This window comes from Myripristis murdjan, chromosome 6 (genome assembly GCF_902150065.1).
Source record: "Myripristis murdjan chromosome 6, fMyrMur1.1, whole genome shotgun sequence".
Lineage (NCBI taxonomy): Eukaryota > Metazoa > Chordata > Actinopteri > Holocentriformes > Holocentridae > Myripristis > Myripristis murdjan.
Window position 1 is genome coordinate 2,877,495 of NC_043985.1, and position 23,872 is coordinate 2,901,366.

Consider the following 23,872-nt stretch of genomic DNA (forward strand, 5'->3'; position numbering starts at 1 on the left):
AGCCTGACCTGGAAAGTCACGCCTTACTGAAGTCGAAAAAATCCCGTGACCCTTGTATTTGCAATAATAGAATAGAAATGAGGTATTCACATAATTAATAAATAAATAATAAATGTATATCACATAATCTACGCTCTCTGGTTGTGTCCTTGTGGCCCAAAAGCCATTTCGGTATTGTTTTTTTTTTTTTCTTTATACTATCTGTGCCATTAATTCCACCCGACTTTGTTTCAATGGGAAAAGTAATTTATCACAATACCTGTTGCCTGGTCTAACGTGTGCTGAGTATTTCCCTAGCTGCACTGACACTGCCAGCCCAGTGGTGGTGTCAGCACATGAACACTAGGTGGCAGCAGTAAACTGGAGGACACTGAGGAGCCGGTCAGGCTGTGAGCAGTGAGTGAAGTCCCACGGCGGCTGGGTGACGTTAAGTGCGCTGTGGGTGTCGGTGCTCCTGCCTGCCTGGGGCAAGTTTCACAAAAGTAGGTAGCCGTACCTGCAGCTAAGACAAAGCAAAAACACTCCTATTGTAAATATAGCGCAACAAACACCATGACGGATTTATATTGCACTGATGTAGTTCGGTGGACCTTTTTCATAACTGGTACTTTGACGTGAATAAGCAGGTAAACACAGGTGTTGCTAATTTAATGAAGGTTCAGTTCCATTTGGCTCGAACAGGGCCAGGGTGCTGCTGTTCATGCTGGCTCACCGGAGAGACTCTGCTGCACTTTCAATGGAACAGAACCTTTATCATTAATATCATCAGTAACACCTGTGCTTACCTGATATTTCATATCAAAATGGCTGCTGTGAAAAAGATATATTAAATGCAATTATTGTAACTTTACCATCTTTCTAACTTACACAAGTATACAGTGAAACAAAGACTTTTTTTCTTGGGTCATACCAAAGAGCACTAAAAACTATACTCAACAGGGCAATAATTTAGTGGCAGATCAGATGGACTATCATGCAGAAATCAGCAGAAATTTCAAATATTTCACATTAAGAGTAGTATAACTGACTATTTCAGAGTAATTCAAGCAATCTGTTCCAGCAATGTTCAGGTGTTAAGCTGCAGGAGTTCAGGATACAGGTGAAGTGATTGGTGCATAAACCATGCACCTCTGCTGGAGGGAATTCAGCGGCTCATGTGCAGGTTATGCTTCTTTAACCCTCTCAAGTATCAGGCATCTTGGATGAACCTGATTTTACTTGCTACGTCCACCGGATCCATATGAATCAGCATAACGCCTTAAAAGCCTGCGCACTTGATATTCCCTGCAAAAATTGATGACTCTTACATTTCACTTATAAACCAGCAGTGGTGGGCATTTCTTGATGGTGTCTCCAGAGAACAGTGAGTCTAAGTCCCTCACGAGTGACTTAAAAGTAGGAAAGAAAAATAAACTGTACTGGCATGACTGTATCCATCAAAGAACAGCTATGTAATCGGCAGATACAAATATAAAGATCACATTAAAAATATAACATACAATATTCTGTGGTATATTGTAGTGATACCATATCGAAGGCTACTGCAGACTTACTATTGCCGCCTTGGGAAATAGGGCTATAGGAGAAATAATAGTGAATTCTTTGTTTTTAATGGAATTGTTATTTGTTTCTGCAGATATGTCATGTATTCTACGGTGTTTTTCCTTACTGTAATCATAAATATAATAGTCAAAAATCCACTGAGTAATTGTCTTAATGGTACCCACTCTTATGGCCTGAATTTGTGTTTGTCACTGAAATCATTTCCTTTGATGGCTCCGTTGTTTTGTGTTTTGTCAGGGGAGGCCATGTGACTGTGGTACAGTGACACAGGTGAGTCAGTGTGGACAGGTGAGTGGTGGGACGACAAATGAGGCTGTAAGAGCTCTTTTCTTTCATGTGGAATTTGCCTCACGATGCTTCCAAAGGCTTCCATTCTCAGCAAATTCTATCATTGTTTTTGATTTATAATACAGAGTATGCTGTTTTCTTTCTTGAGAGATTTTGCCCCTCAGTTATAGAAATGTCCATTGACAGCCACAGTCTCTCTTATGTCCAGCTCTGTGTCTGCCTTAAAGCTCGAAATGGCTAGCCATTGCTTGCCTTTTTTCTCTGTTAATGATATCTGATGTACCCTTGATCCAGGAAGGGGGGGTGGGGTGGGGGGTGAATTAATAGGGCTGTGCTGACGAGCCCTCCTCCTGTGCCAAGGCAGCGGCAGCGCGGCGGGTGGCCATTACATCACCGCGCCAACCTCCTCCTTTGTGATTGAGATTGTAGAAGCTGTGCTGAGCTCAGCATGTTTTTCCTGGGGGCCTCATTTAACTCTGCCAAACGGCCCCCCGTTTAATTTTTCAAATGGAGAGCAGCCTGAGTCACTCTGTGATGGGTCCAAGCCACACCGTGGACTAGGCACTCACACGTGGTTGGGGAGGGGTGTAGGGGAGGGGTGGGGGCTAAGGTGTTTAAAGGAGTAGTGTGAAGTGTGAGCACGCCTGACTACCCATTCATGGTTTTCAGTTTGCAGTAGTTGCGTGGGCAAAACATTAAAGCTATGTATCTTTTCATTACCCCACAAAATAACTTATCTCTATGTGAAATGTTTCCAGTGTAAGTAACACTTTTTAATAACCATCATTAATGAATGGTAAATTGATAGTTAATTAAGCTTTAGTTAATAGTTATTTTACAGTGACCAAATAAAGAAATTCTATTTAATAATGTTTCATTTATTGCATAGTAAGCAAATCATTTGCAGTTTATTGTGGCACACATTAAAACATTTTAGATATTATATTAAGTAATTGTTAATGATTACCAAAGGATTTGTAAACCTTTAAGAAATTGTTTGTTAAACATCTACAAATAGTACATGAATAGATGGACCAGATATTTGTAACACTTTGGTTATGGTTAATAAGTGGTGTGTTACCCATCTACAAACATTATTTGTATGGCTGTCATAAAGTTGCAGCTGATGATTATGATACCTTGTTAAATGGTCAGTGACTACTTGAGTAATCATTAAGAAATACTACTATACGAATACTAATAAATAAACATTATTAATGATTATTTAATTGTTTGTTAACTGTAAATTTCAATTTACCATTTATTAATGATAGTTATTATACAGTGTTACTTTGGGCTGTTATTATTATTATGTTTTGTTTTTGTTTTGTTTTTTTAGAGTGCTTCTACTTTGTTGTGTCATCTGCCTGAGCTGCTTGCCCTCACTGTCCTGTGAATGATGATGCACATCAGCAGTTTTTATTTCTTTATTTCTTTGCCTTGTAAACAGACTCAATTCAGAGCTGTTAAATATTCCACAACTCCCATTCCCTTCTGGCTTAAAATAGGTCAGGAGTGTGGATTAGCCTGCAAAACGACTGGACTAATGGTGGGCAGGCGGCCGCTCTGCCAAGGGTGCATTAATAACCGGCCAGCTCTCCCATTACATGGCCGGTCAGAGGTCACCAGAAACATACCACATGGAGGAAAAGCCATCTTAACCCCTCCCCTCGATAAGTTTTATCAGTCTGCGTATGTCTTCACTGACTTTAATGTTTCCTACCCTAAATGCCAGGGCGCTACAGCATTGTGTGTGTGTGTGTGAGAGAGAGAGAGAGAGAGAGAGAGAGAGAGAGAGAGAGGGAGAGAGAAATGGGATGAGAGCTTTGCAGAGATCCTGCTACTGCCGTCAGTTTCCTGGTGGTGACGAAAAAGCTTATGCAGCATTTCAGAAGCAAATGGCTGAAGAGGCTTTTTCTGGCTCAATCCAGGAAGGAAAAAAAAACATGCTGTACATTGTGGAGCACTTAATAATATCAGCAGCCAGATAGATTGCCTCTTTGCTTAGTCTTTGAAGCTAAGAATAGACAGCAATAAGTGGCAAACCACAGACGCCCCTAAAGGCTCTTTTGTATGTCCCTCCTTTTGTGTCTTCACCTCAATCTAAACTGCTTCATGTCACACGATTTGACAGAATCAAACCAGCGACATCAGGTTTTAGGTTATACATATAAACATGGTGGCACGATGGTGGGTAGCTCTGTCAACTCACAGCAAGACGGTGCTGCTTCAAATCTTGGCCCCGATCTTTTCTGCATGAAGTTTGCACGTTCGCCTGGTTTCCTTCCCTCATTGGTGCAGAGACATGCACGTCAGGTGAATTAGAGACCCCAAACTGCCCATAGTTGTGAATGTGAGCATAAGTGTTTTTTTTATATCTGTGATGCAGTCCTGACCTGTCTAGGATGTGTCCCTGTCGCACAATTTATATTAATGTTTTTTTTTTTTTTGGGGTGGACTTTTCTATTATCTTTGGGGTCATTTTGATCCCATTCAATGTTAAATGCCTCTAAATACATGGTGCTTCATATTTAATGACTTTTCACAATTTAATGGGGACAAGTGGGTAAACATGAACTTAATGATGATACGCTTTCAGTGTCCTGTACACATTTGTTACACATTTGTGTTCCAATTGGGTCCATTTGACTCCAGGCAGTTTTAGCTGTGTAAAACATATAAGAAATATCAACATTTTACACACATTTGCTTTACTTGTTTTGGATGACACTGTTTTAGGGCCCTTATCTAACATAACGTGTAGTTCAATGACCACTGATAATTAATAGTGAAGGTAAACTTGAGTAACATTTTTTATTCTAACCATTTTCTGGTTGAAATTACTGGCTCAAATGGAATTTATTGATAAAAAATGTTAGTAAATTTGAAGGTACCAGGCGGGTCAATCCCCCAGTTGCTCCGATGCTGCTGTTCAGTGGCAGAAACAGGACACAGGAGTTGATCAAAATCACAGACCTTCCTCAGTTGAAGGTGGTTTTGTAATGTGTTTGCTTTTCTGGAAGGTTTTTGGAGTCACTAATCTTACAGAGGGTACAGTCAGTGCTGCCAGCTATTTGGCCTTATATTAATTGCAAACAAGTTCTAGTGTTTCTGTTTGTTTTTATTTGTGCAGAGTGCCAGATAGGTGCAGTTTGCCACACAGGACAAGACAATAACCCCCTTCCCACAGCAGGCCAAAGCAGGGCCAGGGCCAACTATACATGTCTCTAACACAAGTTGTTGGCATTGGTGTTGATATGACACCAGATCTCAACTATGGATCCCAGCATCGCAAAATGAAAAAGAAGTGAAATTTTTTTTCTTTCTGGGGGAAATGAAGAGGTATGAATAATGAGTGAGCCCTGCTGTGGAAAAGGGGCTCATGACTGCTACAAAACTTAGTCAAACAAAGAAACCTGTCTTAAAGTCAGTTCAGTATAGTTTTCTGTAATTCCCAACTTGATGTAAGTAACATCATCATCAGGCTTTTCAAACTGTTTGGTAGCCAGGTGTGACTTCTGACTGAGGCAAATTCTAAATATGCTTTAATGACTGGAATTGTCCATCATTTCATTGTTTTATTCCCGAAAATACATGCACACTTCCACTGTAGTGTTCTGACTACATCTTCACTTTAATCATATCTGATGTGTTAGCTGCTTCAACATTTTAAATACTTAGATTTTATCTTTTGCCAAAGTTCAGAATAAATGTATTTTCTTGTATTATCGATTTGTATTTCTCAGTGTGTCACTTAAAACATTTAGCTCATTCTAAAACATTGTTGGTTTCTCAAATGTGCGGGAAATTTTGTGTGATCACTTCATCAAGAGATGGAGGTTAAAGCAGTTAAACCAACTATTCCAGTTCAGGATTTCACCCGGTACCATGAAACTATGACAGACTCATCTGTGTGTGTCACCGTGCAGCAGCTGAATGCTCAGATGACCATCCTTGCCCTGGTCTGACGTGTGTATTGGCTTGATGGTCAAATTGAATTGGCAGGCTGTAGTCCTTAGGGGAATGACCAGGCACAGAGAATGTTGCACATGGAAAAACAGGAGAAGACCTTACATGTATTGCAGCCTCTTGCTTATTTCATTGTTGGATCAGCAGACATGCCACATTAGGATGCATTATCCTATGTCAGAGATGACCGGAAGAGCTCTTTATTGTACACATTTCACATGAACAATCATTATTTTCTGATCACTGTTCTATTTGTTTTACATAAATGTATCAAAGACGAATTGGAAACAGTTTCATTTCATTTAGACAGTTGTTGTCTCAGCAGTTGCTGGGAAAACAACTGGTTAACTAACAATATTTTTGACATCCAGTACCTTCAATACTTACCTTGCCTCAGATGAAAACCTGTACAATATGAGGAAACTTCAATGAAAATTTACATAGACATAGAGGACACAAGTATTTCACAGAGGTGATTCTAGGCACTGGTGGGGCCCCGAGCAGAAAAAAAAACATTGGGCCCTTCTGACAGCCATACATTGACATAATGTTACCCACAACTTATATTTAATTAATCACACATCCAATAGCACACATTTTTATATTTACATGAATAGCAAATAAAATTTGTTATTTCATAAAATGTAAAATGAATAAATACATTTTGAATAATAAATATCATAAAACAGTCAGTAGGGGCTTCTGTGTCACCAACACAAATATTCTGTTAATGTAGCAGAGATAACATTTAAGTTTACTCTGCTTGCTGATATGAACAATCATTCTTAATTGTCACATCATGCTCAACTTACTGCTCTCATGCTTTCTCCTCTCCTCTTCCTCTCTTTTTCTTTTCTCGCTGCCATAGGGATAACTTCTCTTCATTTTGACGCTGGACACTCTCAAGACCTTTTCAAACAACAGAGGTAAGACAGAGCCTCTAAACTTTTTCAAACAGCAGAGTGGACCCAAATGTGTCAGCCGTGTGGTGGGCACTAAAGCAGCAATCCCAAGCAGCTGCATGCCTTGCCAGCCCAGTAAAATCACCTGTGCAGAAAGTGTAATATGAATGTAATGCCTTTCATTAGTGTGCATGTAGCTTTCAGATAACATTAGTTTGGAGTGTAAGTAACCCCTTGGCCACACCTTTGCCTCAGTATATTTATTTTGTACATATTCATGCATGTAGAGATTATCACCGCCTTGGTAGTTTTCCCCATATCTGTATGCCTGTCTTGACTAACTAATAGCCTCACTCCACACTCCATACCAAATTGTCGAAGGCACTTGCAATTGGTTCACAGCACTTGCCAAGGACAGTTTGAGATTCCTGTACCTTCAGGCTCTCCATTTAGGCACAGCCTTTTCAGTAGATACTGCACAAAGTGCTGTCAGTGGTACCTTGTCAGCAGGTGCTTGCACATCAGACATTTCTTAAGACTGTCAAAGTGGTAATATCTTCTCATTCAATGCATACATGTTTGTGAAGTGTAGCACAGATGCTCCAGGTAGGCAGTGCACATTCTGGGTGTCAAGCATAATAGCAGGAATCGAGCTTGATTGTATTTTCACTTCAAAAGATTATAGCTGTGCAGGTCCACATCCATGATAAGTGAATGCATATTTATTGTTTTTTACTCATCCACTTGAAGTATGTGTGTATCTAATATAGTTTACTCTGATGACTGATTTGATAGCAAACACAAAACACAGTAAGTCTGTCCCCAGCTGTGGCTATTATGTGACTATCAATGGAGACTCATCATAATAGAAAGAAGAGCCAAATAAAATTTCAAATCTTTCTCCTCACCATCTTGAGTAATAAGGAAGTACGCTAATATAAAGCAGTTTGATACTTCAAATGGATACGAGGCCTGAGCTAATCTGAAAACCAATGCACCAGTTGTCATTTGTCATCCCTTGTCACTGTCAATGCAGAAACATCTGATGATGCCAAGCCTGCGGGATGGGGACATCCAATCATTACTTTGGCTCACCAGCAAATGTTTAAGCATTAATTGCATTTGCTCATCTAGTATTGCACTTTTGGAATAAAACTAATGTGAGTGGTCACTTTTGGAGATGAAAGCATTGTCTTCCGACAGATAGCACCACATTGATCCATTTAAAGTTTCCCAAGTTGTTATGGGACGGATGAAAAAGTAGCCTTGCCAAAAAGCAGTAAAAGTTCTATTGGTTACCGTGGTTTACTATGCAAATGTGAAACTATAGATGATGATGTCAGACACTCTTAAGTTAGAGAAAGCAGACTAAGCCTTATGATTGATTGGAGTTACACAAACGCCTCAGTCTCTCCTACGTTACTTCATGACTTGATGATGGCACCTGTTGGGCCAGAGGCGGTCCTGGCTAGTTTTGCGCCCTGGGCGAACCATCCCCCACCCCCCCACCCCCACCACATCAGGCCTATCATTTGTTAACATCCTATTAACTAAGAATAACACACTAGAAATTACTCATACAGCTATATCACATATAGCTTACAAAATGTCATGTCAGTGTATAGGAAGTTACTTAGGTTACCATAGACCCACGTATAGCAAAAAAAATAAAAAATTCCACAGTCAGGACGTATTGTTTACCAAATCCACAGACTAACAGGCCAATGTGAACTTGCACTTGTTGTGTTGCAAACACAAACTAGCCTATGGATGAAATTAATTCCATGACATGATGCCTAAAATTCTAATAGTTGCTAGTTCAGCAAAACTAAAAACCAAAAAAAAAAAAAAAAAAAAAACTTCTGTGGCTAAGTGGCAACATATTAGCAAGAGGCTAATAAATAGGGTATAGGCTACTGTTTCATTACATGCACAATTAACGTCACGCATAGAGACTTGCATACCTTTATCTTTTGAACGTTTCTCCTCTTCTTCTCTCCTTCTCTTTCTGAACTGGGCACCTGATGTCACCTGATTGACTTTTTGTTGTTGTTGTTGTTGTTTGGCATTTTCACATAACCCAATAAATTACATGTAGCTATAAGGGGTCTATATTAATTTTATGAATGAAATACAATTTATTTGGAAGCAGCAGTTTGTGTTGTTTGGCCTGGGATCTTTCATATCAGAGGTTAGTCTATCCCCCGCCCCCCTCCCCTTTGCTTTTCCTGAGAGTCACAACCTGCTCACAGCCTCTGCAGTCGCAAGTTGATCCCCCGCGCCCCCCTCCCCCTTGCCTTTTCTTCTGACACACACGACCTGTATACATGACTCTCAGCAGCAAGTTGACGTGATAGTAGGGGCGCCTTAGCGCCCACTGCACCAACTTGACATGGAAATGAGCGATAATAGTCTAGAAACGATTTTTTTTTTTTTTTTTTTTTTCCCGCGGACGCACTTTTTTTTTTTTTTTTTTTTTTTTTTTGGACGGCGCTTGTGCGCCCCCAAGTAGATTGCGCCCTGGGCGGTTGCCCACACTGCCCATAGCAAAAACCGTCCCTGTGTTGGGCAGTGGTAGAGCTTGGAGTGGCTAGATTTGTTCAGTCTATCTATCTATCTATCTATCTATCTATCTATCTATCTATCTATCTATCTATCTATCTTTTATTGATTTATGTAGCATGAGTATTTCAAATGTGCACTATAAAAGACTAAGAGCACTCAAACAGCAAACAGCCAAAATGAACTGATATGCCCTTCTGCCATAAATGTAATGCTTTGATTTCCATGATTAGTGGTAGATACTTTATTCATCCCGCAGGAAATTCACATTTTCTTCAGCAGTATCCACTGTGTGTGCTTAATGTGGGATGTATATGGAAGTTGAGGGCATACATGACTGACTGAAATGATCACTGGCTGCTATAAAAATCCATTGACTGAGTTATTACAGTTATTACTATGTGATCATATCATCCACCTTGAACGTAAGGTTTATCTTGACATTGTGAAAATATGTATCCTTTTTTGAAGTGGGGCAAGGATGACATCAAGTGCAGACAGCAGGCCCTGTCAATCAATAATCACAGTGATGGAGGAATGGAACAAATATCCCGTAAAAAAAAAAGAAAAAAAAAAAAGGAATTCTAGGTCATAGCAAAAGGTTAACCTAATTTGGAATTCATGGTATTTGACTCTTAGACTTGGCTGTTTGGGAAAGTCAATGAGAACCTGCCGTGTAGATATACGAGGATGTCTTGAGGGAAGCCCCAGCTGTGGTTTTGTGCTCCAACAACTCTCACTTTCTCAGTAACTCTCAGAATCTCTAAGACTCAGTTGTCATAGACTGTGAGGGAAAGAGGATTTTTATACAGTCAGACAAAAGCAATTTCTTTGCTTTCAAGAAATGAGGAAATATTTATGCCATCAGTCTGTATTTTCTTCCAAAGCCTGTCCTTTTGTAATGAGAGCATCTGTGGCAAGGCTTGGAACCTGTGTGATTTGGCACTTTGGGGTGGAAGACACTTTGGTGGCAATGTTTAGGTGGGCGAGTGATCAAGTGTGTTCTGGAGACACCTGGCTGCTCCAGCTAATCTATTCATTAAACCTCCTTAATGGCCTCTTGTGCTTCGGGATCCATCATGTCACAATAATGGCTTTTACGATTGAAGGGCTCTTTTAACTGCATTTGACTGATTGGAAAAACTGTCCCATTTCTGTGGGAAGAAAATGTGATGGCTGCATCTGAACATGGTGTATTAATTTCATCGCCACCTCGGCTAACCCATTAACTGGAAGACTCAATTACGTCAATGAGGGTGACATAACAAGGGAAAGAGGAGGTTTAAGGGTCAGGGATTTGATGGCCCATAGTTTGAGAAGCTTTCCTCCGAGAAGTAGATCAAGCTCTCCAAATGCTGATGGGTCTGCGCTGGTTGGAAGCATGATAGACCTTTTTCTTGGGCATGAGAAGATACATGAACAATGACAAGCACAGGAAAGAGGTACAAAAACATAAAGCAAAAACACATAGTGCACACCTACTAAAAAAGACTTCCCACAAAAGATGGTGCAAGCAAAACTGTACTGTACAAAAAAAAAGAGACAAGATTTAAAAAATCGTAATGACTGAAATTCCTGACAAAAACATTAATGAAATCTACAATTAACCAAACACCTGAACAAATGTGGCCTTAAAACAATAAATCTGCTTATCAACTTTAAAGTCTTTTTGCCTGTGGATTAACTGAAGAAATCAAGATTCTTCGTGTTCCTTTCAGTTTCAGTGTGAGTGTGTCACTGAGAAGCCAGAAATTTCCAACTCTCAGCTTTGCTGCAGAGGCAGAAATGATGGCAGACGCTTGGCTTTAAGCCAGTTTTCATAACCACATAATGTTTAACTTTCTATAAATACCATGGGATATGTTCCAAGTTGATCAAGTGTGATTGAATCTGAAATGACTCCAAAGATAAGAGCCAAGTTTCCTTAAGATACTTGAGAGGAACTGCTTGCCCCTGCCCAGCTTTTGACACGGCACCAGCCTGAGTCACTCAACGGTTCTGGAGGTGCATCAGGGTAATTTAAGCAAACAAAATGATGGCACTGCACAAAACAATTTCAGGCAAGATTGTTGTCTCAAAAGGTCATTCAAGCTATGTTTAATGTTGCGCACAGTGAAGGAAATCCACAGCTTGTGCACACAGCGTGCTTTTCTTGGGTGATCAAGCATTATTCTATCCTGAAAGAATTTACAAGTTGTGTCCAATTATGTGCCATCACAGGCCAAGAGTGAGCAGTTTTTCATGTCAACCAAACACTGTACCAACTAATTCCAATAATTACATAGCTCTTTCTGTTGAAGAGTTTAAGTACTGAAAAATCTTGGTTGATGATGGGACATCACTTATTTATACTTTATCAGTATTTCCATACCCAGTTCTTGACTGGTGCAACATGACTTGTGTGTCTGTGGTCTTTAAAAAAAACAAACAAAACACACAAAAAACAATATTTATAAATAAATAAATAAATAAAAACTAGTCTTGGAAAAAAATCCATGTCAGGGTTGCCAGCGATGTGTCTCTAGGACCACAAGAGATCTAATCTGAGGAGTTGTTTATTCATGCTATTCTACTGTAGACTGGTCCTGGTCATACAGAAACTCCCCAGTGAACCAAAGTAGTTGATTATCAACATTACATATATACAACTTCATGGTCAAGCATATGGTAAGACTAATCATGGTGCAACTCAAATCCAAGTCCTCCATACTTTCTGCTGGTCAAGTTGATTCATTCTTGAGTAATCATGATAAATAGACTATCCAACAGGCACTTTTCGGAAACACAAACTCTCTGCAGTGTTACCCTTTCCAACTGGAGCATTTGTAAGTGTCCAGTCATCGATTTCTGTAAGACCGCTTTTTCTTTCTTGCCTCTTTTTCATGAATGAGAGTGGAGTAGTTACAAGTGAGGCTGGCCGTTGAGACAGTGATGTCAGAGCCATGGCCAAACTCCCACCCACGCTGTGATGCTAGAGACTCCTGATTGATGCTTTGCCGTTTCAACGATTAAATGTAATCTCCCTAATGTCCGGGGATGAACAAAAGCAAAGGGCTGGGAGCTGCGAGCTCTTTCCATGAGACATGACACTTGACACGCTTTCAGTGATGACCGGTAGCTTGATTGGTGTCAGCCACCTGCCCTCTTGGTTTAATGGGTAAAGCAACATACCTATGAGTGTTTACCTAACATGTTTGTGTGTTTGTGTGTCTGTGCACTTACACACTTGTGTGTGAATGTACACCTGCCTGAAGTTTTATATCTTGCTCTCTAAGCTCCTCTAGCTAATCCCAGAGAGCACTCCATCGCAGGTGTTCAAACAGTCCGTCACCTGCCTTACGGAAACCACTCAGTTACACTAGCTCCACACTTGCACTTGAATTTAATCTGCTGGTGAGCCTCCTTTGCAGTGGCAAGCCACTGATTAGATTTGGAGATTGAGAGCTATTACAGGAGGCTGCAGTTGGCTAATGACTTAAGTGCTGTTTCCCTTTCCTTTCTCCTCAGAAAGTGATTTAAATGGATGGGCCAGGACCTCACAGACTGTGAGGTGCCCTATGGTGAACGGTGCTGTCCATAGATCATATCGCCCTGCTGTGACCCCATCAACACTTCCTGTTTTCCCAGTGATCAATCACAATTACTGTAAAGAAAAAAAAATGACATTCATACCGGAGTGTCTTTAATACTCTGAAGTGGAATCTTGTGGGGATCTTGCTTTAGCTTGTGGACGTCCTTGAAGGACAAGTTTGCTATGTTGGAACCCGGGTCCTATTTATAGATTATCTGGCATCATCCTCAGATGTGGGGACAATTTTCACCCGTCACTTCAATATTGATCCCGATATCAATGTGCTGCAGGCTCCTGCACAGCTACAATAGTGGTCAGCTGGACAACTGTAAATGGGTTTGAAAAACTAAGATAACATTACTTTTCCAAAATAGGAAGCTTGGTGCAGACTCTTGCAGATCTCAGAATGTTGAATGAGTGGAAAAGGTATCACAAACTGAGCATTTTGTCCAGAGTTATGGGCTCAGACAGTACTATTCTTTTGGGACTTGTTTTCACTGTTTTCCATGTGGGACTCTGCAAGCTGGCCAGAGTCTAGCTACAGCATATGTTTACAGTTGGAAAAGTGATGCATGGTTTGTGAAATAAAGTTCTCTTCCAAACTGAGCAGCTCTGTTAATTTAATGATGGGCTTGTGAACCCTTTTTCAGAGGAACATTCTGAGAGTCGACACAAAGCTTCCCGTTTTGGAAAAGCAACGTTATATTAGTTTTTCAAAACAATTTATGACTGTTGAGCAGGAGCCTGCAGCACAACAATATCAGGATCAGTACTGAAGGGACCGGTGAAATGATGGTCTTTACATCTGAGGATGATGCCAGATAATCTGTAAGTAGAGCCAGGGTTCCACAATAGCCAACTTGTCATACAGCTCTGTATGTTGTCATGTCTAGTGAAATCATGGAGAGATACATGTTTATGAGCTATATAATTCACAACTACTGTAACAGCAAATTATGGTGTTTTTGACAAAGTGGTAGCTTTCTACAAATGTGTAGTATTGGTTTGTTGTGTAATATTGGTTTGTACAAATATATAAATAAATTTAAAAAACAAGATGAAACAAGAAAAATCACTAGTTCTCCAGTTACCAGTGGAGTTGACACAGCAGCTAATTATGCACGGCTATCTAAGCTTTATGGGCATTATCAGCATCACTGGAGCATGTCATTGACTAGTCAGATTGCTTATGTATTACATTACATGGCATTAACTTCAACAGTTACATTAGAGGGCCAAATATAGGCATATTTCCTTCTGGGCCCTTGAGCTCTACATGTAGCTGGCTAGTTTCACATGTGTAAGGATTATCTGGCACCTCATGTCCATGAACGAGGATGATCTGTTTAGATGTTCTCACGCTGAGTGAATGAAAAGAAACCTTCACAGAGAAGAAAAAACTACATTTATGGCCACAATAGAGCCACATCCAGCCAGTGTGCTGTTGATAATGATAATTAGCTGATGACTTGACTTGCTGATGAAGTTAACTAATGTCAGTTTGGAAGCAAGCTAACTTGCAAATACAGAGCCTTCCACATTCCACTACAACACAAGTTTTATGCTTGCAGCAATATAGTTGATATTATCTTGACCTACCAGTGATGAAATGTTTTCTGTAAACATGAACAAACTGAGAGTTGCTATCCTGCTTTGCCACCCTCATTTCACATCTTATCGCCTGTATCCATTTTTCTCTTCTTAAAACCTTGGTTTTTCTGTTTGGAATTTCATAGAAAGTTGATTGTGGATTCTGGACCCTGTTGTTAGTGCATACATCACACCTCTTTTATAAATTTTTTCTAGCTTGTTAATAACCCCAAACCACACACACGTGGTAACACAATATAAGGTCAATGCAGAGTGGTGGAATGTTGTTCCTCTGCGGTGGGCAGGCCTTATTTTTTGCTGTGTCCCTGTTTGTTTCATAGACATTTTCCAGTGAAATATCATGATACCTGACATCTGAAGGATATGCTTTGTAGTGCAGCAGACCATAGCTGGGCTCTACTTACTCTTAGGTTGTTGCAGTTGTTATGTAGACAAAATGTTCACCATGAAAATAAGGTCCATTACATAAACTTGTTGAATAGAACAGCACTTTACACTTTTTTACCGCTATGTAAAATTTGTAGATAAATAGTAACTGTGTGAACATGAATTTTGTTTGGGCTTAAAACTGCATGAAGCAATTTCTGACCACTAGGGGATGTTGAGAGCTCAAACTCCATTTGTAAACATCCAGAATCAATTCTGCTTCTGGGTTCACGGTACATCACTTGTACAAAAACAAAAGTTAAAGTGAAAAAGTGCATTTTTGGGATGTAAATGAGAGATACATTTCACTCTCGCAAGGCTCCTGTTGCATGACTTGGATTCTTTTGTCTCTGACATCCAATTCAAAAAAGTGATGAAACTGTGAAAAAGTGGTGAGACTTTCAACGACAAGGTAAACCAATGTTTTAAATGAACTTTTTCTGTGGCCACAGTGCTGATTGCAGCAACAGGCACTCGCGCAATTGTTCTGAAACTTGGATGTATTTATCCTTGGAATGTGCAACTTCAGAGGCATTTTGAATGAAGCTAAAGAGGAGAAGTTGAAGAACTGGAGGGCAGAGGAGGAGCTTAAGGCTGCTCAGGCTGCTACATAGACATTTAGAACAGAGGGGGTTGCAAGGGGTCATTTAACTGTAAACAATGCATATTATATTGTTTAATGTATCTGTGTGTGTGTGTCTGTGTGGGCAGCTGGTTGTGTTTTGCACACATGAAAGCTAACATATCACACAACATTAATACACATCAAATAATCCATAGTGTGTTTGTGTGTGGGTGAGCTCTCTGCAGGCGTTGAGTATTTGTTACATTTACACAGGTGAGATTTTTAATTCTTAACAGCCAAGCAGCCAAGCTGACGTATAGCATTGCATTTATACTGATCCCATGATACCACAGTGTGTGTTTGTGTGTATGAAATGAAACATGTACCACGTCTTTAACGAGCTGAGTCATTAGGTTGACATATAGTACAATATTCTTACTGATCCAGCATTAATGTCTGATAGAGTGCTTTTTGCAGAGGTGCATTTTTTGTTATATTTCTGTGAGATATTCAACAGTCCCAGTAGAGATGAGCAATTAAGATGACATATAGCATAACATTTATTCAAGTCCAAGAACACTAGCAGATGTAGCTGACATTGTGTGTCCCCATTAATAAGTTACTCTAGGGTGGGTGGGCGTGTTGATCTGCGCCGGAGAAAGCGGGGCTTCAAAGGTTACAGTATTGACTTAATGCTCCAAAGTTTATTCAGGAACTGAAGAACTTTGGAGAAGTCAGAAGGCTTTGCACAGCTCCCTGCAGTGAAGTGTGACGCAAATAACCCCAAAGCTACACCCACGCTGCAAATACGAGCACACACACAAAATCACGCAGCCATATATGGACACCCACATGCAAGTGTGCATAAACAAATACACACACACGCCAACATACGTACCATGCAGAAATGTGCACGCTTCCACTGACGTTTAGTCACGCACACATATGCACGTGCACTTACACAGACTGACTTTGAGCTGAACTGCCGTGCATTGTTTTCCCGTGGGCTTTGAAAAGTTTTCATGAGTCCAGGAGAAGCATGGAGGAGTAACACTGCAAGTGACCTTCAAAAATAGATTGAACAGGGTCTTCACCTGAAAACATAGACATGTGCCTTTAGTTTTGAAATCTTTTTTTCTTCTTTCTCTGTTTCCGACACACACACACACACACACACACACACACACACACACTCAGGTGGGTCGGTAAGTCAGTAGTTAGGTAGGTATGGTCTGAGACCCTCTGACTGTCTGTTCAGCAGTGATTTAGTGTCTGACACGGGTGAGCCTCACGACTCAATAGCACTAAAAGGCTCATCCTGTATAATGGGGTTCCTCTATGACGCAGACGGGGAGGCAACCCCTCCCCTTCCCTCATTCTTCCTCTGACATATAATCCAACACACACACAGATGCATGCACACTTACACACACAGTTGTGGCCTTACTCACAGATGATTGCCAACACATTCATTTGCTGTGTGCACACAATCACAAATACCGATTACCACGCTTTAACACACAGTGGTTTGGTCTGCATACACACCTAAAAACATACGCTTGTTATGTGCACAAAGCTTTGACTCACAAAGATACACACACACACACACACACACACACACACACTATCTATAATCTATGGTATACATTTATTATATACACAGAGAGCAGAACACACACAGATACAGTGGGCATACACGCACACACACACACACACACACACACACACACACACACACACCCACACACATCTCATTATGTGCACTGTGCAGTGAGGTTTGAGTGTATGCATACAGACATAGATAAACATATATGCTTTCATGCACGCCAATGTAAAGGAAGCGACTTGAGACAGTGGTGCACAGCAAACAGCTGTGTAATTGCTTTTGAGAAACAGCTCTTGTCGGAGGCTGTCATCGATTGGTCTTGCCGAGGACAACTCGTTTACTCACTGTGTGGGAGGAGGCCCAGGGCGGCAATGATCATTACTGGACTGACTGTGGAATCAGTTTATTAACTCAATACTGTGTGATGTTCCTCTGTTGGAAGGAGCAAGTTTTCTTTAATACTTACACTGAGCTGAAGTTGCATTAGAATAAGGGAGTCATGGTCATACAGTAACTAAGTCATGATTGGTGTGAATGTAAAATGATGTTTCAGGTTATTGCGCTGATGAACAGGCCACTATTTAAGTTAGAGAGGATGCTAAGCACGGTATTCTGTAATAAGTGATGAAATGCGTACTCTGATGTTAAAATACATGGTTGGGTTAAAACCAACCATATATTTCAACCTCACACTAACCATATATTTAACCTCAGAAATGGATTAATCTGTGATAAAAATCACAGATGAATCCATTTGTGATTCAGCAAAGTCAAGAAAGGATTGCTCAGTTTCAGATTTGTATTTCACAGATTCCACAAAGTGGCTATGTGGTGTTAAATGGTCTTTGTGCTGTTAGTCATTCTTGCTAACTGGCCCATTGTTTGTGCCACGGGTTCCCAGAGCAGCTCAGTGGGCGTAATGCTGGCCGGACTCGGTGCCATCTTCTGATGTAGCTGAACCAAACAGTGTTATGAATGAACAGCGCAGGAGTGTGTCACCGTGTAGTGAACATCCCTTCCCAGCAGATGGCCCCGCCTGCAAGTGCTTTGGTGGGGGTGCTTATCGATTTGGCATTTGAGAAATAGCATCCTATGTAACATTTTTGGAAGCCTTTTGGAAGTTTTCCGAGGCCACCCTGTTTGGTTTCTCCTCCTATTTTATTAATGACCTCAATGCAAATTTGGGATGGCAAATGGTCCAAATGACTGGTGGATTTTGTGAATGGGGCACTTAGTGACTGGGGAATGACGTCAGTGCAAAGCCATATCCCTTATTAGTGTGCCAGAACTGAGGGGCGGCGTCTCATTGGCTCGCCGTAGTATCAGAGCTACGCTATTGGCTGATGGTAGATAATTAAACACCTACACAGTCAATGCACAAATCCAAGTGGCCGGATATATAGGCTGGTGCGTTGGTGCTGCATGCAACAGAATCAAGAGTTCTTCAAGTTGAGAGAAAGTCAACTTGTGGCGCTTTACATAGCGATACATAGAGATATATATATATTTTTTTGCGCTGGTGATTATCATTGAAGGTAAGTAGAGACTTTAAATGGAATGGGCAATTGATGGTATACTGACTGTGTATGTATCTGATAGGCTCTTTGCATGTGTGTGTCATTGGTGGGAGATGGAGAAGTCACTGCATTAGTGTTGGTAATGGGATTGGAGTGTGGCCACAGGGGTCACCAGCACCGCCACCCCGCCTTTTGTGCAGGTCCACTATGGTGCCTGGAAGCTGAAAGACAGAGAGAAAGATACAGGAAGAAAGACTTGAGGAGAATGGTGATGGATGGAGAAAAGGGGAGAGAACAGATGGATCAGGAGAGAGAACTTGCGTGTCTGAGAGAAAGTGTGTGTGTATGTTTGTGTGTGTGTGTGTGTGTGTGAGTGAGAGAGAGAGAGTGAGAGAGAGAGTGGTGGCAGCTCATTACACTAATGCACCAGTTCCCCAGGGAGTTGGCAAGCTTGGAGTCCCCCCTTTTTCCCCTCCTTTTCCAGCGCTAGCTAACGCTGCATGCACTGAACCACCGACAAGCCCCCCCCACCCCACCCCACCCACCCCAGAAAAATCCCCAACCCTCCACCCACGGGCACCCCACCCTCCCACCCTTCCATCGCCAGTCATGTCTCACTCATGACTTGCAGCAAAATGAGATGAGAGAACTACCTGTCCTGTCCTGTGCTCTGGACGTTCTTGGAGGAACAGTGCACTTTGCAGAAAAAGAGGAGTGGTAGTGGTGGCAGGGGGGTTGTTACACGGCCGAGTTTTGAAAGGGAGTTGTATGGAGATAAAAGCATGGATCTGCAGCAGGAGACCGGTCCTAAGTGGTGGCCAGCTGAGGTGGGCGTTGAGCGAAGGTAGAGCTGCCCCCTGCCCGCCCGCATTCTGAGAGGTGACAGAAAGCCTTTAGAGGAAACTTCTCCACAGAGGCACAAGAGGATCATCCACAGCGAGTTTGTTTCCTAGATGTATGAGTGCTTTGGCGTTTGCATTTAGCATGAATGCAGCAGGTTTCAGGTGATGTGAAGTGTTCTGAGAGCGGTTGAGAACTTCTTTGGCTGTGTGGGAGCGTGAATGGCAGCAGTCTTGTGCAACACAGAGCTGACGGGGCTGTCTTTCTCACCGTACAGGGGACCATGGTTATGTTGAAGATCTCAGCTTTCCTTGTTGCCTATGCCCTGGTCATTTGCCAGATGTACTGCTCACAAGCCGCCCCTGCCAGGTGAGACACTTAAACTTTACATTTAACATTTTTGAGCACTTAGCTGACACTTTTATCTAGCGCAAAGTCAATTACAAGCCACCAGTAGTAAGGAGTCCAAGGGTGATGCCAGAGCACCCCAACAAAGTCAGAAAAAATCTCCATGTTGCTAAATGGATCAAAAGTTGATTTTTTGATTTTTTTTTTTATTATTATTGTTACGAAATTGTTAGTGCTATGAAAGATCTGCACACGGTGTTTTAGGGACTGCTTGATTGACTTAATGCCTATATATATACATATACAAGACTGTACATGTACACATGAAGTGTAAATGTTGGGTAAATTTTGCTCATTTTAATATTATTTATCATTGATTTGATTGATTTGATACTGACTCAGTTTTACAATATACCTCTCACATCACACATTTTACACTTTTTAAATTTAAAGGTATCTGTTTTGTTAATTTTCAGTTTCTAATTAATACATAACAGTTTTTGCATATCCTTTAATTCCTCTTCAGAATTTAATTGCCCTCAGGTTATGTGTTAAACATGGACTGTAATGGAGAGAAAAAAACAAGAAAAGTGGAGAAAATGACAAAAAACAAGAGTCATTTACTTTCAATGGAGATAAATAAGATCTTTATGTTTAACTAAAGCTCCATTCAAGCCACTCCCCACACTGTTTTCATGAAGCTATCGATTTTGTCATCAATCTGAAGCCGCTCACACATCAGCCCCTCTTTTAAGATAGGGCACTCTCCGCAGATTGTTTCCCTGTGTTGGCCGGGGGCCCTCCGACTTAGACGTCATCCCTCCCAGAGTGGGTGACGTGCACCACACCCCAGCCCGCCGCTGCACTCCACCAGCACCCTACCCCACCCTAGGTCACTCCCCCCTCCCCTGCCAGGCCCTTTTTAACTGCAGGTGATAATTCTGCTGGAGGATTTATGCTGATCTTAAATGCATCCATCCCCCCACCTCACCTCTCCTACCCCAGACCGGGTATAGAGTCCATGTCAGACCGAGTCACGCTCACGGACTACGAGGCGCGAAGGTTACTCAACGCCATCGTCAAGGAGTTTGTGCAGATGACAGCGGAGGAGCTGGAGCAGCAGGCAAACGAAGGAAATAGGTACAGATGAGTCTTTCTGTCCCCCTGACTTTAACAGTTTTTTAAACCAGTTTTCCTCCCTCCACAGTGAATATCAGCAAAGGGTTTGGCTGGCATAGAGTGGCAATACTGATGATATGCACCCTAAATAAAATGATTTGTATGAAGTGCTCCCCTTTTGAGCCACCTCTCTGGAGCTTGTCTGTCTTTTAAGTTGGTTTCACTTGAATACCAAACGCCACCACTGAAGATGCTTCCTTTTAGTGCCTTGCTTGGCTTGAGTCAGGCGTAGAGGTATGTACTCGTCTACTGCCAAAAAAAGAAAGATTCTGTCTCATTTCCGCAAAGAGATATTAATATTCAAAAAAACCAACAACCCTATTCTCTGTCATGACCCTGCTCCCGCATGGATGAGTTTGACTTTGAGTTTGTTTGAATGGACTACTATTTTGAGCCTGCCTGCTGGGGGATGTGGACCGAGTACTGTATGGAACGAATAAGCGTGCATGATGTCAATTAGGAGTTGCATGACAGTGGAAAGCAACCGGTTTCTGTTCCCTCTGTGGGTGTAAAAGATATGACGGGTCAGGGTGGGTGGGGGGTGGGGGTGTTTGGAGCATGAGGGATGACAGGCTCTTTGAGTGATGTGAAGGAAAGAAGCATGAAGCCGATGGGGGGTTGGGGGATTTTTCTTTTCTTTTTTTTTTTTTTCTTTTTTTTGTTGGTTGTTGTTTGATGGCACGAGATGGAAATGCATGTGAGGGAAAGAGATGTTACTGTGTGTGCGCGTGAATGGGGATATAGAGAGAGAGTCTGTACTAACATCTTTGCATGGGAGAGAGAGTGGGACAACAAAAGGAAAAAAAAAAAAGGAAAAAGTAAACCTGCATGTTTCCTCATATCTATGAGCCTGTTCTGTGCATGTGTTTTGTCTGTCCCCTCCCCGACAGCATGGACAGACCCCTAACCAAGCGCTGCTCCAACCTCAGCACCTGTGTGTTGGGCAAACTGTCTCAGGAGCTGCACAAGTTGCAGACGTTCCCTCGCACGAACGTGGGAGCGGGAACGCCCGGCAAGAAGCGCAGTGTGCCTGAGAGCGACAGCTATGCAAGCTACGGGGAGACGTTTGACAGCATCTAACCCCTCCTCATCCACCCCCAACCCGCCTCTCCTCTCCTCTGTTCTCCTCTCCTCTCCTTTCTTCCTTCTCTCTTTTGGATTGAAATGCTCCAGTGCATGTTGATTTTTTTTGCCTGCTTGATCCCCATTAGAAAAGAAAAAAAAAAAAAAAACAAGACCTTTAACTGCAAGCAACTTTTCAGATTTTTTTTTCCTCTTTCCCCCTTTTTTGGCAGAGAATGATTTACCTCCCCTGTCATTTTCAGACAATCAGAATTAGTTCTCATAACTGTAAGTCTTTTTAGGGAGCCAGCTGAAACATTGTTGATTCATTTCTGTGTGCATGCAACCACTCATTTGATGGCATTCCCAGACCCTGAAATTGAAGAGTTGAGAGAGACCACTAAAGTAATATCTAACCATAATAAATGATCCATTCATGCGACACCATGTTTCTTGTTCAATAAACTTATTTTTCTACCAGGAAGCCTTAGCTCATTTTCATTCTTAGGGATACTTTAAAAACACCAGTATGTTTTCATTGACCTGGCCTTGCCTCGTCCACTCATTGCAGTATACGCTATGGTAATTCGCAAATATAGACATATTACAAATACTTCTAAAGCTTCTGATAGTCAACCTTCAAATTATCCCTGGAGAGCTCGTCATTTCCTAAGGTAAGAAATGTGGCCGACTGCAGAAAATGTATGATACATGTATAATTGGTCATATTACCTCATACATACAATCTTGATTTGTGATATTACCCTATACATCCCATCTTCATGCATTTCTTGGCTTTTACAAGCATTGAAAAGTCAAGAAAACATTGATGAAGATGAACTGTGATTTATATGGAACATGCTGTGCTGTTGTGTGCTGTGAGTGTATGTATAATGTATGGGTGGATGCCATTTCTCTCTCTCTCTCTCTCTCTCTCTCTCTCTCTGTGTGTGTGTGTGTGTGTGTGTGTGTGCATGTGATTTCAAACTGTGCACACCACCTCAGAACTCAGCATTAACCCCATGTCTGCTGTCCTGAAGCAGCGTTACAGCACAGAAGCGAGCCTGCAACACGGCAACCTGTGTGACTCACCGCCTGGCAGATTTCCTCAGCCGGTCAGGGGGAATGGGCAACAGCAACTTCGTCCCCACCAACGTCGGCTCCAAGGCCTTCGGCCGGCGGAGGAGAAATGCCCAGATGTGAGCATTCCAGCAACCTTCAGGGATATGGTGAATACACTTCTTCCTTTACATTGAAAATTGTCATCCCTTCTTTTTGTTTTGTGATTTTGTCTTGTGTTTTTTAATTGAATTGTGGAGTTTGAATTAGGACTTTCATCCCTGAATTTCACCATTTGAAAAAGTGATACCCAATTCTGATAAAAAAAAATGATTGACAGCAGAATTTAGGGTATTGTTAATAATTTGACTCCATAGTTGACAAAATAGCACCTTTAAAGATTTGATTCTCTATATTTTAGAGATATTAAATGATGAGCTGTAAGATTTTTACCCCAAAAATGTAATGTGTAATTTATGTGTAATTATTATGAAAGTAATGATTTAGATTATCATGAACATTCCTCAATGTCCTCCATTTGTGTTAACTTAAAAACTGACCCTTTATTTGTTCCGCTTGACCAATATTCTTTCTCTTCTTTTTCTTCTTTCTTTCTTTCTTTCTGTCTTTCTTTGTCTTACAGAGGTTGAAACTCGATGTGATAACACCAGAAAATATCTTTGAAAAAACAACAACTACTACAAAAAACAAAACAAGCAGAAAAAAATACACTGAACTGGCCCTTTATCCACTCTCTCACATTCTTATGGAAAGAAGCCACAGGATCCCTCTTCCCATTTCCCA

The 23,872-nt window shown here is 41.3% G+C and overlaps 1 protein-coding gene across 2 annotated transcripts; it reads left to right on the forward strand.

Annotated features, from left to right (window-relative positions):
- Positions 1 to 327: 327 nt before the first annotated feature.
- Positions 328 to 22,480, forward strand: LOC115360781 (calcitonin-1). 2 transcript variants are annotated; one of them, XM_030053920.1, is made up of 5 exons: positions 328 to 482; positions 6,689 to 6,746; positions 19,698 to 19,789; positions 20,774 to 20,908; positions 21,838 to 22,480. In XM_030053920.1, exons 3-5 carry the CDS (start codon positions 19,704 to 19,706, stop codon positions 22,025 to 22,027), a joined length of 411 nt encoding a protein of 136 aa, XP_029909780.1. In that variant the 5' UTR covers positions 328 to 482; positions 6,689 to 6,746; positions 19,698 to 19,703; the 3' UTR covers positions 22,028 to 22,480. The 2 variants fall into 2 exon arrangements, with proteins under 2 accessions (XP_029909780.1, XP_029909781.1); XM_030053921.1 differs by lacking the exon at positions 6,689 to 6,746.
- Positions 22,481 to 23,872: the final 1,392 nt, after the last annotated feature.

What these genes read in the sequence shown, in the direction of transcription:
- LOC115360781 (XM_030053920.1), top strand. Translation starts at nt 19,704, where the DNA reads ATGGTTATGTTGAAGATCTCAGCTTTCCTTGTTGCCTATGCCCTGGTC. An exon ending in TCACAAGCCGCCCCTGCCAG is followed by an intron (nt 19,790 to 20,773) that starts GTGAGACACTTA and finishes CTCCTACCCCAG; the next exon opens with ACCGGGTATAGAGTCCATGT. An exon ending in CAGGCAAACGAAGGAAATAG is followed by an intron (nt 20,909 to 21,837) that starts GTACAGATGAGT and finishes CCTCCCCGACAG; the next exon opens with CATGGACAGACCCCTAACCA.